The following is a 20,398-nucleotide window of genomic DNA, read 5'->3' as shown; positions in this document are numbered from 1 at the left end:
TAGGCTGTCATCCTCACATCGACTACAGCCCATCTATCCGCGACTGTGGTCCTGCTCCATTATTTCTCTCTCTCTCGGGTTGGAACATGGACACGCTCTGAAGGCGCGCTACCCAACGCTAGTCCACTTGTCAGATACCCGAAATTCCTCTTACTGTCGGCTCACGTGAGAGCAGTAATGATGGAGTATTGGAGGCAGTGTGCGCTGTGGTTGATCAACTGCAAGGTGCTTCCAGCAAACCATCGGGTTACGTGGGAGACTGCGCAGGTATTCGACTTGGCCCAAACCCTTCGGGATGGAGTGCTTCTTTGCCACCTTCTCAACAACCTCAGGCCCCACTCTATCAACCTAAAGGAGATCAACCTGCGACCTCAAATGTCACAGGTAAGATAAGAGCAAGCTCGCGTCCGTAATTGCTCCCTGCATCGACGCTCCGATGCCAGACTTCTTTAACATTGACGCCACTTTAAGGGACGCTTGCATTATACCCCTTAGCAAAGAAACACACATATAACAACATATTCAACACACGTGTATAAGAGAGCAGTTAAAGAATTCGGCATCATATAACTAACGATGTAGACATTTGTTTCAATAAAATCTCAACTTTGGCTCGAATTTGGGTACATTACCCACGACCGCCCCGCTATCTATTATAGTCACAAAATAACGAATCATTCCATCGTAGTCGTCAACATTTTTGTGGCCGAACGCAGTGCAACCCCTAAAACCACCACGCTGGGCATTTGGTTTCATTTTATGAAACACCCAATATTGCTAGGGTGGAGATAAACCTTAAATTCGACATTAAGTGGAGCAAATTTGGTGATTAAACTAAGCAAACAAAAAAAACAAAAAAAGTCAAGCACTTGATCTACTCTCATCTAGCAATCCCAAAGTCTGTTAGCAATTTGGGTTCATTTGATTAGTTCATTTGATTACTCTTTGGTCAGCGCTGAGCAATTACATTGATATACATACATGTTCCCCAGTCTAGAGTGTAGGGGTGAAGATACACAGTGGATTAAGGCAAAGTGGGAATGGGATTTTAATTTTAAAGTGACAGTTATAGATACACAGTACCTATGTTCCTTTTTTTGCTAGCTAGCTTGGTCATATGAGGAAGAAAGACAACCTCTCGGCGCAATTTTAGTTTGTGGTTTAAATTGTTACTTGCAATGCAATGCTTATCTACGGAGCCCCCCTGGTGCCAAGGTATGAGAAAAATAAAATTCATTGATAATCTGTTCCCTCAGTTTAGTAATCCGTTCCCTCAGTTTAGTAAACTGTACCCTCAATTTAGTGAACTGTACCCTCAGTTTAGTAATCCGTATCCTCAGTTTAGTAATCCGTACCCTCAGTTTAGTAAACTGTACCCTCAATTTAGTAATCTGTACCCTCAGTTTAGTAATCCGTACCCTCAGTTTAGTAAACTGTACCCTCAATTTAGTAATCTGTACCCTCAGTTTAGTAATCCGTACCCTCAGTTTAGTAATCCGTACCCTCAATTTAGTACTGTGTTTAGGAAACACGCAGGCTAATTGTAGCCAGTCCTGCTAGTACTGCTATATAATGATCAACCCCCTCGAACTACAGCAATATTGCCTTTCAGTTGAAAAAATGGGATGTAGGATATATCACGACATGACAATTTATACACAGAATTCACACGAGTAAGAATATAACATGCAAATATAATTTACTTCACTTGACAGATATAGGTAGGTATACGGAGCCCCAGACATTTGCTAAACTGAGGGAACGGATTACTAAACTGAGGGTACAGTTTACTAAATTGAGGGTACGGATTACTAAATTGAGGGTACGGATTACTAAACTGAGGGTACAGTTTACTAAATTGAGGGTACAGTTTACTAAACTGAGGGTACAGATTACTAAACTGAGGGTACAGTTTACTAAACTGAGGGTACAGTTTACTAAACTAAGGGAACAGATTATCAATTAATTTTATTTTTCTCATACCTTGGCACCAGGGGGGCTCCGTACTTATCTGCACTTTGAAGACCACCGCAACGTATAGTTGTATTAAATCAGTGCCTCCATTAGAGATGTCCATGCGTTGCCTACATTAGATGGAACGATAAAGAGTTGTGGCCACATGGTTCCTGTTTGTCAGATACCATCTGCCTCAATAACAGGACAGCGGGCCAAATTAATATTGAGTGTTGGGCTCAGTAACCACACACGGTGACTGCAAACCTCACCTACGCAGCATCCAGAGAAACTTTGGTTTGACATGGTAACAAACATTGGAAATAGAAAATATCATTTGTATTGATGTAGTGCCACGTGGATGGAAGTGGTATTAGGCTTGTTTCCTGGAAAAAGCTCTCCAGACACAATGCCACAGTGGCCGGGTCAATATAATACGCAGTTACTGGTCTCTCACAATCGAACAGGGTATCTGTTTGTCAGCTCCAGCAGATCAAGTGGACAATTTAAATCAGCATTTGCAATTGTAATGGCATCAATGGCGATGGAAACAGCTACTGATGGGTCCTTTTTCCCTGGCAAAACCTGATTGAGGTTGTAAGAGGAGAAGCCTTTGCTGCAAGACGTTAGGCTTGCAGCTAATAGTACCAATTACAGAGGTAGACATCAGTGCGAGTGAGTATTAGTGTTTTGTGTCGATCATGCCATAATGCCGCAAAAGAACTGTAATGTCGTACTTATGCACAGTGCCTGACCTGGCTATGATTGGGTTATTTATAGGCAGTGTTCGTTTTATACATGGTTGAATGGCTTACTCACACTGGGAGCCAGTAGTGGTGCTACATATAGAGCGAAATTAGTATGGTAACATGACTGGAAATGACAGATAGCACAAGTGCATGAACACATGTCGTCATTTGTTATTTCATGTAACAGTTTATCTGGTGTTCTTTAAGAGTTAGGATATTAATAGACTGCGCAAGAGTACAATTCGTCCACACATTGACACTATATAATTCTGAGTCCTGACTTTGGTCATCACTGTTTAGTTGATAATCAGTGTCACTCTCTCCTCCTCTCAAAGTTACATTTACATAATTGAGGGTGGAGTTGAATTTCCCTTTCGCTGCGCATAATTCATGAGGGATCACAGTAGCTATTTTGTCATTGGCCAATAACAACACATGTGAGGCCACTGCGGCCTTACCCATGGGACCTTCAAGATAGAAAGACAAAGGCAGTGATTGGACCGGCCTACAAAGAGACTTCTTTGGGTCCCTATAGACTCATATTTCCAAGGATGCAAAAGAACCCTGAAGGGGCTTGCCCCAACTGTGCTTGTGTTGGTTGTGTAATTAAAGCATCACAGGCTCCAAAGGGTTTGATTTTGCCATTGGGACGAGTTGCTTCTAATTCTGCATTTACATCTAAATGTTCTTTTTTTATTTGTCAGTGATTTTCCGTGTGCTTGAGTTTGCTAGGAAAGGGAGCCATGCTACAACAACAGAAAGTCAGCAGGCTGCTTGTTTGCAAAGAGCCTTCAGATTCTGACATGAAGTAACATGGATGTGTTTTTATGCTCAGGAAATTAATTGTGTGGTTGAGGCGAAAATGCACTTGAATTGATGGGCCATATGCTGTGTAGGTGAATGCATGGCTGTATGAAATTATATTGTTTCCAAGGTATGCTATAAACATTTACAACAGAGTGCATCAAATTTGTAGTTAAGGCCTCAAGAACAAAAACAAAGCTCTTTGATCATTGTTTTACAAGGCCATAGTTATTCATTTATAATGTCTAAAAAAAAAACACAGTAACTGCCACATTTTACTCTTACCAGAAATATTTAGTAGTAAAAATTTGTGAAACTTATGAAACTCAGGCTGGTTTAAGTATAGATCCTGAATCAACCGAAGGTCTTAACTTGAATGTTTTTCAGATTTTCGTGCTTGGGAGGTTGTTGTTGCCTTCTTGTCCAAAAACACCAGATTATTGAACATTGTCGCAACCCTTACAACGACTGAACACATCTCTCACACAGACCAGCGGCAGCACAGAAAATCAGGAAACGGAATAGAGGAAGGAAGTGAAACTAAACATGCCCTCAATAAAGCTCAGCCCAAAACAGCGACATGTCAGACAATGAAAAGAAAAGCCGCCTCGCTTCACACAGAAAAAAAAATAAAACGACTTTGCCTGTGCAGAGCCGCCTTCTAAGGCTTGATCTTCATTTTTGGAAAGGGAAAGCGAGATGAAGACAGTGCCCCAGCAAGAGAGTGGTCTAATTCTAACGAGCATCAAACAGAGCAGGAAAAGTACATAGAGGTGTATTATATTACAATCTCAACATATTCTTAACCAACAAAAACATGGCATGATGCCTCGATTTAAACAATCATCCATTACCATACATGTAAGCCTTCACAGATATTTACCCAGCAGGTAGCTCAGAGTATGCTACAATACAACATATTGTAGCTGATGCACATTACTTTTGTACATTTTGAGAACAGCATTATACTTGTACATAATAAATGGTTCCTATGTATATTTAATCAAGCCGACACCATAAAATCTGAGATACCAAACACTGAGAAAACTTTTCACACAGTGAAGCTTCAAAGCCTGTGACACTTGCAAGTCACTTTCACAGACAAACCTTCGAAAATGAGCGGCAAACGTTTGATGATGTATGTTTCTATTCCTTTGGTTTCTGATAGAGCTGTCAAGTTATACCAGGGCAGGAACTAGTCAACATTTGGAGCTATATACAGTAGCTAATTTGGATGGCATGTAGGAGGGAAAGTTAAGTCTTATATACAGTGGAATCTCAGATCAAACACATTTTCATAGGACATAACAAAAAATACACGGTGGCCGACTGGTTAGTGCGTCAGCCTCACAGTTCTGAGGTGTGGGGTTCAATCCCCGGCCCCTCCTGTGTGGAGTTTGCATGTTCTCCCCGTGCCTGCGTGGGTTTTCTCCGGGCACTCCGGTTTCCTCCCACATCCCAAAAACATGCATTAATTGGAGACTCTAAATTGCCCGTAGGCATGACTGTCAGTGCGAATGGTTGTTTGTTTCGATGTGCCCTGCGATTGGCTGCCAACCAGTTCAGGGTGTACCCCGCCTCCTGCCCGATGACAGCTGGGATAGGCTCCAGCACGCCCGCAACCCTAGTGAGGAGAAGCGGCTCAGAAAATGGATGGATGGATAACAAACAATATCTATAAAACCTTTATTACCTGTACACAGGCACCTTTTTGATGGTCACAAAAGTGTTAAGATAACCCAACTGCTGTAGTTATCAAGATGTAAAAACAACAACAACAATACATTATTTCAGTATGGACTTGAAAGACAAATGACAGAGGCTTAATGGATGGTGTAATGAGTCACAGATGCTCCTAAATGTCATGAATGTTGACATTGGAATCCTAAACCTCTTTTCGGCCACACGTTAGTATGTTGCACTCACTACAAAGACACTTTTCCATTGTCAAAAACAGATACAGTGGTACCTTGACATACAAGTTTAATTTGTTCTGTGACCAAGCTTGTAACGGAAGTTTTAAATAAAGCAAAATATCATTGCATTGTAAACTCTAAATAAACAAGAATAAAAAGACAATATAATGAAATAAACTGGTTTTATAAAGTGTAAAAGTGTATATCAAAAGCCACACATTGCACACACTGTAATATTTGTGTCATTCTAGCCTTTAACGGACGTGGCCTAGTGAGTGCCATCAGGAGCACTGACTCCAGCTTGGGTTGCTCAATACAAGTACCTTCTCATTTTGCATAATGTTGCAAATATTGATAATTTTACATGTAATAATCTATTATTCACAGTCATCGTGATTTACTACACCGCTTCTTGGATTCAAAATGATCGCACCAGAATGCAAACTGCACGTTACTGCAGCTATGCATGTCATGTCAACTCAAGGCACCGTGTTTTACTATTCCAGTGCAGCTAAGTTCAGTCACACTAGTTTGTTCCGCAGTGTCACCTCAATGTCATGCATGTGCATGTGCTGCTATATGCACAGTGACTTGCATATATTTACTGGCAAAGACAACATTATGTACCATTGCACTGGTGTGCGTATACTGCTCATGCGCAGAGTGTACTGAACTTTCAATCCGTCACCAAGGCAACAATCCTGCGCCATGGTCATCCTGTAAAGACTGTGCTACAGTGCACACTAAAATATAGGAAATCCATCCATCCATTTTCTTTACTGCTTATCCTCACTAGGGTCGTGGGCTGCTGGAGCCTATCCCACCTATCTTCGGGCGGGGTACACCCTGAACCGGTCGCCAGCCAATCGCAGGGCACATAGAAACAAACAACCATTCACACTCACATTCACACCTATGGGCAATTTAGAGTCTTCAATCAACCTTCCACGCATGTTTTTGGGATGTGGGATGAATCCCAGAGTGCCTGGAGAAAACCCACCCAGGCACGGGGAGAACATGCAAACTCCACACAGGCGGGGCCGGGATTTGAACCCCGGTCCCCAGAACTGTGAGGCAGATGTGCTAACCAGTCGTCCACCGTGTCGCCCCACCTGAATATCTCCTAATAAAATTTGCAAAGTAATTTCCACAGCCACAGGCTCTCTTGTATCAGACGACTACAGTGATAAACTCAGTTTGCACACCCCTTTCTTTTATAAGCTCAACATATGAAGATGACATTCAGAAGCCAAAAATCTTGATAATACCGAACGTATATTCATGCTCATGTCCTGCAGCAGTGTGCCCATAACATTTTATTGTCAGGTTCACTGTGGTGGAAAACTGCAGCCTAGTCAGGTACACGTTGCTGATAACACAATCGGGTAGTCCTATAGTGTGGATAGCATGAATAGAGCCAAAGAGCCTTGTAAATTTCAGCAGATTATTGACTCCATGGGGGTCAGTAGAGAGATTTATGTTCAAAGCCAAGTGAAGGATGACTGTTGTCAGTATTGTAAGTGGGAATTCCCTTATTTGTGTAATGAAAAATGATAGCTATGGGGGTATACTTTCTGCACTGAGTAGGAGTTGTACATTTTTAAATTTAACAATTTGTTTTAATTTTGCGTTTGCAGTGTTGTAAAGCTGCACTGCACTGTATTTTGGTTACCTTATGCAACTGATTCAATTGCACATCACATTTTCACAAGTGAATCAGCTGAAACTACATGATCTGTGTTCTTGTAACAAACATTCATATCACAGGATTCATATCGCACATGGTAGCCTTAATTCAATTCGCTCTACTAGTGGGGGATGGGGTTCAGGCTTTGTGTATATGTGGGGGTCACTGGGGTTAAAACTAGGATTTCATGGAAAACGGCTTTGGAAATATTTATTGGCAATGTGGGGGAGGTAGCAAGCATGCTGGAACAGTGTGTGTGTGGGGGGCGTGTCTCCTCCTAATTGTCTTTACATTAAGAAAACTGGGAGGCATGGACAGTTGTAGAGCTTTGTGTCTGTATGCAGAATAGATGGCTCTATAGTTGTATTTTTTTCTATAACTGTGAAGTTATCTGTTCAAACTGCAGCTGGTATACATGACTTATTGAACAGCTTGATGTTTGCCTGACGTAAATTTGGGAAAAAAAGACGTGACACTTTTCTATATCTGTGTTGTACTGTATGGGAGTGCTATGACAAGTATAGAGTGGATGAAAAATAAAACAGGCTTTTAGTTTGTTTTATTGATTTAACAATTGGATGGCTTACATTTTGGGAGCGGTAATGTCACTCTGCTGTGTGTATATATATCTATATATATAAATATATTAATAAAAACTGTTGAACTGACTGATTGATTCTCAATTGTCTGTCTAGAACTGCATTAACAACATCTCCTAATGCTAAGAAATCCAATACCCATTTTATACCACTCCATATCCATTATGCCAAAATGTTGTCATTAACCTTATAGCTTTATTTAGTGACAAATGTTAAAATATCGCTTTTCCAGAAAAGGTGATTTGAACTGAAATAAAATTTTTCGTCACATAAAACTACTGCTTACAAATATAAACATACAAACATGAAAACAGAACCGCCTTAGTGCTTGCTAACAACTGCCTTAGTGCTTGCTAACAACAACAAGATAGCCACTCATAAAACAAAGGGATATTTGCACTATCAATGAGAATAAATGCATTCATTCATTCATCTTCCGTTCCGCTTATCCTTACAAGGGTCGCGGTCGTGCTGGAGCCTAGCCCAGCTATTGCCGGGCGAGGGGCGGGGTACACCCTGAACTGGTCGCCAGCCAATCGCAGGGCACATAGAAACAGCCATTCACACTCACATTCATACCTACGGGCAATCTAGAGTCTTCAATTAACCTACCCTGCATGTTTTTGGGATGTGGGAGGAAACCGGAGTACCCGGAGAAAACCAACGCAGGCACAGGCAGAACATGCAAAGTCCACACAGGCGGGGCCGGGATTTGAACCCCAGTCCTCAGAACTGTGTGGCAGATGTCATGCCGCCCATGAGAATGAATAGATGGATGGAAAATACCTGTGCCTTGCAATTGACTGGCAAACAGTCCAGGGTATTACCCTGCCTCTTCCCCAAAAGCCAACTACGTTAGGCTCCAGCTCACAAGTCACCTTGACAAGGATAAGCAGTACAATATGGATGGAAGGATGGAAAAAGGGAAGTCTGGGCCTCCCTGCTAAAGCTACTGCCCCCGCGACCCGACCTCGGATAAGCGGTAGAAAATGGATGGATGGATGGATGGATGGAAAAAAGCATGTGGCTTAGTGGCCCCCATCCACACCAAGCAGGGCCGTTCCCTCCTACCTAAAGAGGGCAAACGTGCCAGTGTGAGTGGAAAAAACTGTGTCACTTAAAGGAAATGTGATAAGATGTGATAAGGAGGTGGACACCAATTGGCTGGAAAAAAAGAACTGGAAAGACAGTAAATAAAGTTTGAATGTTTTGATGTAGTTAGCACATCAACTCCATCCATTGCTGCTTCAATGAAAAGCGATTGTAGGTGCACAATGTCAAATGTAATGTGCCGTGCCCCTGCTGTCTCCAGGGTCGCTGCAGTGAACCCAACCACGGAGACTGTGAAATAAAACAGCTGTTTTAGCAACGTCTTCGTTTGTGTGTCACCTCTCATAGACAGCAGACAAAGGCCACACGTCATAACTTGGATTTGGTGGCTTCAATTGTCTATCAGACAACAGACATTACTTGGCAGCTGGTGCCTTAAAAAAAAGCTTGACAGAAGCACATAAAATATAAGTTGCTCAGGCTAATTTCTTTCCACAGGTTTCCTTTAACAATAAGAAGAAATAAAATAGACTAGATTGCCACAATGAAATTAGCAAGAAAAAAATAACAAAATACATATCTTTTTATCACATACCAATGTCTTGTTTAATAAATAAGTCAAGAGGCACTAGCATAATTTCACTACTTTCCCATATTCAATACATATACTGTGACTATGACTGTTGTGGTTATAGTTAACAGTGTTCAGAACAACAGTACAATTCATGAATGCTTTGCTTACCTCATCTCAACCGAGAGGGGTTTACAAATATTTTGGGTACTTTCCATTGTTATGTGAGAGAATACAATATTCGTACTTCTCAATATGATGTAGTGCAAATACAACCTGGAATGTATCTAATGAAGTGTCCTTGGAGTGTATAGTCAGGCATCTTTTAAATGTACTAAATTACAACCTTACCTTTTTAATCTGTTTGATGATCATCTATTGGTGCTCATCAAGGTTCACGAGAGACAAGCCTTTAGCTGAGCAGTGAGCAGTGAGCGTACACAAACTGGATTTCATTACGCTCTACAATACGCACGGGGGCCGTAAAAAGGCTTCAGCTTGTTGCTATGGAGCTTGGACTTGTATGAAGGAATACATAAGGAGACACTGGATACGTATTGAGGACACAAAGCACGGCCTGATGCATATCAAAAAGAGCAGCAGTGAGATGACTTGACTCTCAGGCCTCATTTCTGTTTGATATTCCAGATGGTTGGTCTTTGACTAAATGTAGTGGTGAGATTTAAAGCTCTTTACAGACAATTCTTTTATAAACATCTCTCCCAATAATGAGAGTGTGTGTGATTTGCAATTTAATATGATGGCAGTTTCCTATTCTCCCACAGGGTTTTTTTTGCAGGTTTCATTATAAAATGCAGAAATAGGCCTACTATAATAATAATAATAATAATAATAATAATAATAATTGTTTGAAGTTGTCCGTCAATGAGAGAGATGAACTGACTAGTATTAAGGCGTGCATGACGTCACCCGCGATAGCTGTAAGCTGAAATTTGAATGTAAACAAACAATTGCAGTTTTATTTCATCCATTGGTGAGTGTTAAGGACTAGCCGTGTGGCTAGAGCGCAAAGCAGTTACAATTCTTGTCCTTTTCCCAATGTGTTCTGTGTAGGAACCCTTATAATCAACAATACATAATCAGAAATTTGAATTTTTAGAATAGATAGAGGCACGGTGGCCGACTGGTTAGAGCGTCAGCCTCACAGTTCTGAGGAACCGGGTTCAATCCCCGGCCTCGCCTGTGTGGAGTTTGCATGTTCTCCCCGTGCCTGCGTGGGTTTTCTCCGGGCACTCCGGTTTCCTCCCACATCCCAAAAACATGCATTAATTGGAGACTCTAAATTGCCCATAGGCGTGACTGTGAGTGCGAATGGTTGTTTGTTTCCATGTGCCCTGCGATTGGCTGGCAACCAGTTCAGGGTGTACCCCGCCTCCTGCCCGATGACAGCTGGGATAGGCTCCAGCATGCCCGCGACCCTAGTGAGGAGAAGCGGCTCAGAAAATGGATGGATGGATGGATAATAGATAGACTATTTGTGAATATAAGTCATGGAAAAATTGTAGCAAGCTTTCACAGGTCACATCAAATGACATGAGTCGTTGGATCTGGCCCGCTGGTCTTGAGTTTGACACCTTTGATTTTTGCATCTTAAGTAAACCCAACAGGGATGTTTTAGGAATGTGGGTGGAAGCCGGAGTACCCAATTAAAAACCCACACAAACACTGGGAGAACATTCAAACTCCACACAGGAGGGACTAAGCAGAAATTCAAACACAGAACCTCTCGAATGCAAGGCAGACGTGATAATGACCAGCCCTGCTACACTCCTTTTTTCCTACCCCCCCAAAAAAATAGTTGCTCAAATTACCTTGACAAAAGCCATGTTTCCCCAAGGTGATACAGTTAAATTTGCTACACTACTCCTTATTAGCATTTCTACAACTGGTGTAGGCAGGAAGCCAATAGCTGCCTGAGCTACATAATATGCTATTTGTAATATGTAGGAAACAATTTCCCATTGACCAGTGAACAGTAGCATGTCCAGAAGTGGAATAAAGGCCTGCTTTCTATAGTTGGCCGACTAAATGCTCCTGCCCACTATTTGAAGAAAACCAGTAACTGTAAACTTTCATGATGATGATCAAAGGACCCAACAGTTAAAGCATAGTCGCCTTAGCCAATGTCATCATTTATGTTGAGGCTTAGTTAAACCTTGCTGCCTTATGTACCTCCTGCGCAAAGGAGGGTGTTTTTAATCAGCATTTTAAATTTTGGCTCCAGATCCCTACATTGTTTGCAATGAGTAGAAGAAGTCCCTCTAACTTGGTAAGAATAATCTCATTAATAATGGTCATAACAAGATCTGATGTTTTTCAATTGTTGAAATATATACCTATATATATATATATATATATATATATATATATATATATATATGTGAGAAACGGTGGACGACTGGTTAACTTAGCACGTCTGCCTCACAGTTCGGAGGTTGAGGGTTCGCATCCAGGCACCAGCCTCCCTGTGTAGAGTTTGCATGGTCTCCCTGTGCTTGCGTGGATTTTCGGTTTCCTCCCACATTCCCAAAAAACATATGTTAGTTTAATTGAAGACTGTAAATTGTCCATAAGTGTGAATGGTTGTTTGTCTATATATGCCCTGCGTGGGTGGCGACCAGGTCACGGTACTCTAAACCTTGCCAAAGTCAGCTGAGATAGACTCGCGCACACCCAGAACCTTAATGAGGATAGGTGATATACAAAATGGATGAATGGGTATTTTGTTGAGGCACTAGCAGTATTTTTGCTTCTGTGTTACGTTTTGCTGTTTCCACTTATTTCTGGCAGTAGTGTTGGCTGTTTTTGTTGTATTTTGTATTTGTTCTATCCTTCCTGAACACGCAGTGTAACGTATGACAGATAACGGTTCACCAAATAAGATCTTTTTGCTGCAAGCTGTTTATTTGTCATAAATATTTATTTAAAGTTCAGTATTTTCAAACGCAGCATCATTGCCATTTTTATTAGCCTAACGTAAGTCCACTTTAATGCTTGCATTCAATAGGAAATGCCATAGATGGGCTAATGGAAATTAGTATTACCACTGCAGTCATTTTAAACCATCAAACAACTGTTATTTTACCAGTAAGATGTACAAATAGTGACTTCCTATCCTATATTTTTACGGCTCTTACCATATTATGTTGTATTTCTTTGATGTTATTTGTAAAAACAAAATAACGACTGCTAAGGTGTATATACATACAGCACAATCTGTGAAGCTTATGCATGAAAAAAAGTTCACTGTTCAGAGTTTTATGTATTTAGTGGACACTTACCTGTATACACCAGTGTTGCTGAAGATGATTTTTGGTCACGTGATCATATTTGTTGGTCCGTCATGTTGGCGGTTGAGGATTCTCTATTCAAAGTCTCTATAATCATCAGAACAAAATAAACCTCACGTTAACCTCCAACATGGTGGAGTGTGATGTCTCGGGAAAACTATCTTTAGAGCCCATTTAAATTGTATTCCCCTCTTCATCTAAAAAAGGATGCAATTTTATACCCTTTTAGCTAATCAGATATAGATCGTAGCTGTCAATTGATTCTTTTAGTTTTGGTAAAGGTCTGCACACTTGTGCACTTGTTTCATCTGGGTCAAGCCCAATGTTGATGTCTTACAATACATTTGGTGTATCAGTCTTATAATGCAGAAGAAAAGTTGCCCATGGAAAAGTTCTCTTTGGCTTTCCGTCCAACCATCCTCAGCTCATTGTAGCCGACACACTGTGCTTCTTATGTGCTGTGGGAAGCTGCTTCCCTTAGATAATGTAGTGAATCCTGAGGGACTCTCCAGAGACTGCAGGCGGACAAGATGTGCTTGTCTGATAAAATAGACTGATGTGTCCAAATGTAAACATTCAATAACATGGTTACAGTACTCATTTGCAGCTCGCCTGCTGCTCTTACTCGACATCTTATCAGGAGCTCACTGGCTTAGGGGCTGTTCTTTTTCTCATTGAATATGTCTCCCAAACCTAATTCAGTTGGAGAGAGTAGTATTTCATATTTTATGCTCCATTCAGACGGATTTCATTATTCTTTGTTTATGAGTGAAGATGTGCTGTGAATAACAGAATAGGTCCTACAACTTTTCTCCTTCAATGGAGAGCTTTGCTTTCGGAGATGTCAATAAATAAATTATTTTCTCACAGTTTAATTCTTGATATCTGCTAGTATCTTGAGGAGAAATTCTTCCATTTAAGACAGATGTAATATTTTAAAGGTAAAAGGAATCAGCGGAAAACAGTTACCTAACAAGAAAAGGAAGAAAACAAATTCAAACAATTCCAAATAATATGGTTGGCTAACAATTGTTGTTGGCATTAAATGTACTGAATATTTTAGTCATGTTTACACCAAACATACAATTTTGTTTCAGTTTTTTACCATAGAAGTTTTGGCACCAAAGAACTAGGGTACCAAAATAACTGATCCCTACCATGCAGCTTTTTAGCACTCATCAATTTGCAGAAAACTTATTTTCTTTTCAATGCTGTCAAAGTCGAAACTTTCCTTGGGACTGTATGAACATTGACAGGAACCAAAAGGATTTTTTTTAGTTTCACCTTTGTTTATAAAGAGTAGGTAAAAACATGTTGGTAAAAAAATATTGCGGCATAAGAACCGTATTATTCAATTATTCATCTGATTACTCTGATTGCTTGATGTGTTTTACTAATGCATGTAATGCTATAATTCACATTTACACATGAGGTCATCTGGTTAACCCAGTCCCATGGGTGTGGGTGGATAGTGATGTGGCAAAAACATCACTTCCTCAAAAAAGTTCTTTCATCAGCATGCTCCTCAGTTCCATCCTGTATCAATTACAGGAAGGATAGCAGCCACAAGCCAGAGATACCGCGTGTTGGCTAACTTCACCCTGGTGACACCTTCCCCTTCACTCCCCATCTGCATCACTGCTTTCCTTATAAATTCGTGTCACAGACTGAAAAAAGGTTTTCGGTAAATATTACCTAATACGAGAGCTTAACTTCACAGTTTTCTCCATTTCATTGCAGCATTTGGCAATGAGCATTTCAACCAAGACTCAGTGAGATCATTAGACTAAAATTTAAGGTTATACACCTACAACTTAAGTAAATAGTTTCTAAAAAGAGAAAACAATTTATTCAATTTAATATGTCACTATAATTGCACTTGATTATGAAAATCTGTGGAAAAACAAATTCTTGTTGCATCCTACTGCACTAGCATTTTCTGCCCTGGAATTCGCTCATCCCTTCCAACTCAACCAATTCAAGTAATTGTTTTCAAGAATTGGAACTTAAAACACAAATTCGCTTGGTCTGAGTCTAATCAGCAACACATTTAGCTCAGGTGAAAGGAAACATTTAGATAGGGGTAGATCTTTGGTGCAAATCATATTGCTTATGCATGTACAGTTTCCTCATGTACACTGATGATGTTTCTCTTCCCAACATAGTTCCTATGCCTGAAGAACATCAGGACCTTTCTGGCGGCGTGCAATGACACATTTGGAATGAAGAAAAGCGAGCTGTTTGAGGCTTTTGACCTTTTTGACGTCAGGGATTTTGGAAAGGTAAGGTACGCATGTTCAGTAATAGAAGGAGAAGCTTGTCCGAATACTTGGGAGAGGTGGCAACTATTTAGCCTCTGTCTGTCTGTGCTGTCCAAGGACTCAACAGAATTAGGCCATTTTGCCATTTTGCCTTTGCCCGGAGATTATGTTGAATTGTTTCATGAATTCTATAGTATTTCTTGCCTTTTTTATCAAATGACTGGCACTCGGAACTTTTATATCATATTATGAAAAAAGGGTTCAACAGACGGGCGAGGCCCATTCCACTATGCAAGCGTTTATTAATAACTTAAAGTAAAGCAAAGCAAAGCCAATTTATTTATATAGCACATTTCATTTAACACAATGGGCTTTAGATGATTAAAAGCATTTTTAAACAAAGAAAAATAAACAGCAACATTTAAAACAAAGAGAAACATAAAAGTACAATTAAAACAGCGTACAGTGCAAGAAATATTTAAGTGGAAATGCTCTAAAAAGCATGAGAAAAAAGAAGAGTTTTTAACCTGGACTTAAAAACATCCACACTAAGTCAACAGCAAGGCCTCCGGTCTGCTGGGCAACACTCGCACAAGTTTTCTGCAACATTGGTGTAAAATCCTGTCAAATGCCAGGCCTCCAAAATAAAAGCACAACAACAGTTTCACCACACTTTATTTGGCCCTATTGTGTTGGGTTTTTTTTGTACAAAAATTGAATAGATGTACAGAAACCAGGAGACGATTTAGACGGGAATCGTACAAAAATTGGGCACATCAAAACCAAGGTTCCACTGTACTTCCATCATGGTTGCCATTGAAGAGTTCGTAAAGAAACTGGTAGATAATACAATTATGTATGCTAGCTATGTTTTTTATTGCATTTGTATTTCAAATTAATTCATGGAATTTTTTTTTCTTCTGAGAAGAGTACTAATAATCCTGTGTCCGTATGCTCAGAATGAAGCTAGGATATTTAGCTCAGCCAAACATGTCCATAGTGACATTTTAGCAGGTGAAACATCCCATCCATTAATTTTCTACTGCTAATCCTGTTCAGGGTCATGGGTGAGCAGGAGCCTATCCCAGTTGATTTTGGGCTAGAGGTGGGGTACAGCCTGAGCTGGTCGGCAGCTAATATAGACATACAAGCACTCTCTCACGTTCACACCTTTGACTGTGAAGCAGATTCATTTACCACATGCACTACTGTGCTGCCTGTTTTTTTTACACATGGAAAGTGTGTACTGTATATCAAATTCTTTTTTTTTTTTTTTTTTTTTGCCCGAATAAAAACCCCAAAATAGATTTTTCGTCAGGCTTTGGTGTCTATTCTTGCACTGTATAGAGTTAGGCTTGCAGTTTCGGTTCTTCTAAGCTAACTTTCCACTGAATATGCTTTATTTTTAACTTTCTTCTCTTTTAACTGAAAACCTGTCCTGAACAATCTGCCTATTGCAACTCTCTTAAGCTAAAGCTGAAGTAAGCAGCAGCATCACACGGCATTTTAATCACTTCCCCTCATTAGGGGAAAAATGTCTCAGCATGCTTTCTTTAGGGGGGTTAAAATGTCTGGACAAGGGTTCATTCCTTTTGATAAGGTTGCTGACTCTTTGCTTGGAAAGCTGTAAGTGCCTCTGCCGTTCTTTGACAAGATGTCCCCAGGAGGTTAAATTAGAATTCTCTGGGCCTGGATACTTCCACAAGTTATGAAGTGTTTCAATTTTTCTTTTTGAGAATTTGTACGTGGGGGTCAAGACACAGATACAGTATATATACAAGCTCATTAAATATTTTTATGAAATCAGTATTGAGTTCAGGTCAGTTTTGTGAAAAATGCATGAATGTAAAGAATGCTGAATAATATATCACCCATTAAAGTTTGATATTTTCAAATGAGGCACAGATTGTTTCTCAAACTCTGTCACCTGGAGTTCCCATTTGTCATAAATTATGACTGTATGATTCAACAAGATGACATCATCTTCTCGAAATGAAGCCGTCAGACACTTTAATTTAACTCGGGCATCTGGTTAGGATGCCTCCCAGAAGCTTCACTGGTGAGGTGTTCCGGCAACATCCCTGCGTGGGTTTTCTACGGTACTCTGGTTTCCTCCCACATACCAAAAACATGCATGATAGGTTCATTGAAGACTCCAAATTCTCCATAGGTGTGAATATGACTGTGAATTATTGTCTGTAGGTGCCATGTGATTGGCTGGCGACCATTTAAGGGTGTAAGCCGCCTTCTACCAGGGTATGTAAACTTATGAGCACAACTGTACATATATGGAGTCAAAGGTATTGTTCTAGAGCTATAAGGATTTACCTTTCTCGTCTTTTTTACAGTTAGTGCGTTGTCTTTTGTTGTCTTCTTTTCTCACCCCTCTCTAGAAACCTTGTTCTGTTTGACTGTTCGACTCTGATACTCAATGAATATCCATAATAATACTAAGAAACCACAGTGGCAGCTTAAAAACTCCACTGTGACACAGTAAAACTGTTCCGGCATAAAAGGGATACAGAGCCTTCATTCTGTTTGACCTAACAGCCGAACAGCACGAAAAAAATAAAAATAAAAATAACATAAGGGTTTCTCAACCATCCATTTCTAAAGAAATGGTTCAACATTTTGGGAAGTGAATAAATTACACTGATGCCGCTGGTGTTACCATTCTCAGACCTTAAGTAGACAGATCTCTTGAAAATTTAATAGCAATAGTTATGCACTGTAACGAGTGGAAACCACACATTCAGGGCTATGAGAGCTTAAAACTTTATTAATGAATCTTACAATTCTCATAGAATCTACGCTACGTCAAATGCAAACCGCTTTGAAAATTATGGACAAATATAACATGTTTTTCCAGCAAACTATTGTAGACGATGAATAATTTTGGTTGAGAATATACACTGTGTATCCATCCGTCCATTTTCTATACCGCTTATCCTGAGAGCAGTAAATAGTGTGAAGAACTAATAATTACTAGTGGAATACTTAAATAGGACAAGTGTTGTATAATAGAAAACTTTGGAGAATTTTTTTTTCTTTTTTACTTTTATATAAAAATAAATATTTCTGTCATAAGAGTCTATCTGCATATTATGAACTCCTGTTTTGATGCCAATGTGAAGAGTGTAGTGCTGCCCAGAGGTATTTCCATGTAGCTCAACTTCCAGTAAGCCAAACTAACATCATGTTGCTTAACCACAAATTAGTTGAGCCTAAATGAGCAACTCCTCTGCTGTGTGCAGACAATAATGGACTGTACATGATTAATCAACATTGAACTCCACACAATCGACCAGATTCTTGATTCTTCTTCAAATAATTGATTAATCAATTATTATGTCCATCCGTAATGGTATTGAAGAACCTATGCTTTCAAAGAATGCCTCAAGACTGTAGATAATGAAAGGAAAAGATTCAAAAGGTTCTCTCTGAACAGGCTTGAAAGCTTTTACATCCGTTCTTGTGACACATTGTATGTGATTCAAATGTACATTTTTTTTAAAAGTCTAATTTCACTTTTCCTCCCGGGATTCCAGTTGGCTCAGGCAGAACACTTTTGATGACTCTGTTGAGTGACTCCTACATTGCCCTGAGTAAATTTTACATCTCTGAAATTAGACAGCAAGCCGGCAACTGTAATGCTCGCTTGGCTGGCTCTGCAGAAGCTAATGGAGCAAGGAGCAGCGGGAATGGCTAAGCTGCCACTCACCTGCATTTTTTGGTTTTAAAAATAGCTCCCTTGCTCCCTATGAATAAAATATCAAGTGTCTGTTCATTGTAGCGTTCGTATAGTGGTGGACTCACATAAGAAATTCACTTTGGTATAGTTAAGATCCTTCTGACCTTCTTTGCCTTTAAAATCTGGGATAGAACCCATTAGCAAAAGAGAAATCCCGTATGGGGTTGAGAGATCTGAGAAAACATGACAAGACTGGAGCTAAAAGCTGCTGGACGGTGGCTACACTCATTGAAAGCTGCAAAACACTGCAGTGCTGGAAAACACAGTCATCTGCATCAAATCTGTATGTGGTTGTTTTTCCTTGGTGCAAAAACATCTGGTATAAACATCTGTCTTGAAGACACATGTAGGGTTTCAGACGTTGGCGTTCCTCAGGGAAAGGAGATTCTTCGCTTCAATGGGCAAACATTAACTCTGACATTTAGCACCCATCAGCGAGAGTGACAAAGGATCTTTTTTAATGGTACAATGTATTTAAGGACGCTTCGGAATTCCCTTGCTTTGTAACCCGAATGACAATCCAGAGTGATCTCACTCATTTCTGACTCAACACATCTCATTGCTCACAGCTTGTTTTAAAATGGATTCAAAATGCTGACCAAACATTTCCATGCTAAGTGTCACATGATGGACAGGGTAATAAGTACTCGGAAAATATTATATCATAAACTGACCTGAAGATGGATATTACAGTATGTGACACTTTGTGTGTGGAACCCTGCTGCATCTTGTATTGTACAAATCCAACTGAGTGTTTCCTGTGAGTAGGCATTGGACATGGACAATCTCTGCTTGTGTCATTTATTATCTCATCACTTCACAAATATGGTTGTAAAGTCTCTATTAAGCTTTCAGTAGGAACGAAATAAGGCAGGGCACACAAGACACACGTGAGTAACCTGTCGGCCAGTTCTAAAAATAGCTCACCAGTGATGGGACATTGTGATTTCCTAAGGAATGTTGTAGAAGTAATTACATTGAAATGTAAACACTTGCAGTATTTGAAATAAATTGTTGTCTTTTGATTTTTATGCTTTTGTCAATACTGAGCTATTCGTGGTGTTGCAGGCAAGAGGCCGTGGACCCAAGCACAGGGAAGCAGGGAGGCAGGCGGTAGTGTGGGAATCTAAAAAAAAAAAAAAAGGAATTTCATGAACAAAAAGGCAAACGAGGTCTGTGGAATAATTTTTTGAATAAAAGATTCAAATTAACAAACAAACATGGGCAAACAAAACAGTCCCCACTACAAAACAACAGGGAAACTGGCATGATAGGACTCTAAACATGTGATGACAATAATCCCACGCAGACTGACAGAAAACAGGGAGCTAAATACAAGCAAATTGATGAGACAACGAGGCACACCTGGACAAGACACGAGTGGTTGGAGGGAGCTGTTTGGTAGACACAAGGAACAGGGTTAATGAGAATAGGTGGAAATGAAAACCTAACAAGCAAGATACTAATGAATGAACATTGACAAGGGACACGGAAAAACATGACCTGACATAAAACCAAAACAATCTAATCACTACAAAGTCAACAAAAACATGGATCATGACAGTTTCCTACCTTGTTATATCATTGCTGATAAGTATTGTGAGAACTCATTAACATGATCAGTGCCTTCACATATACAGTAGATGAGTATTGTTAATTATTAATGAGAACATTAAATTGAAGGTAATTGGAGTAGATTTGTTATTTCAGCTCTGTGCATCAGACTGGTAGCCTTTTACAATAATC

General features: G+C 40.0%; 1 protein-coding gene across 3 annotated transcripts in view; it reads left to right on the top strand.

Moving 5' to 3' along the window:
* The window catches only part of LOC133470254 (guanine nucleotide exchange factor VAV3), a 75,786-nt gene continuing 55,388 nt past the window's right edge, over positions 1–20,398 (top strand). For all 3 annotated transcript variants that reach the window (XM_061758406.1, XM_061758407.1, XM_061758405.1), the window contains exons 1-2: positions 1–384; positions 14,806–14,922. In XM_061758406.1, coding sequence (XP_061614390.1) covers positions 178–384; positions 14,806–14,922 — 324 coding nt within the window. In that variant the 5' untranslated portion in view covers positions 1–177. The remainder of the gene's footprint in view (positions 385–14,805; positions 14,923–20,398) is intronic.

Source organism: Phyllopteryx taeniolatus, chromosome 20 (genome assembly GCF_024500385.1).
Source record: "Phyllopteryx taeniolatus isolate TA_2022b chromosome 20, UOR_Ptae_1.2, whole genome shotgun sequence".
In the NCBI taxonomy this organism is placed as follows: Eukaryota; Metazoa; Chordata; class Actinopteri; order Syngnathiformes; family Syngnathidae; genus Phyllopteryx; species Phyllopteryx taeniolatus.
Note: the sequence above shows the minus strand (reverse complement) of the source record. Positions and strands in the feature narration are given on the sequence as shown.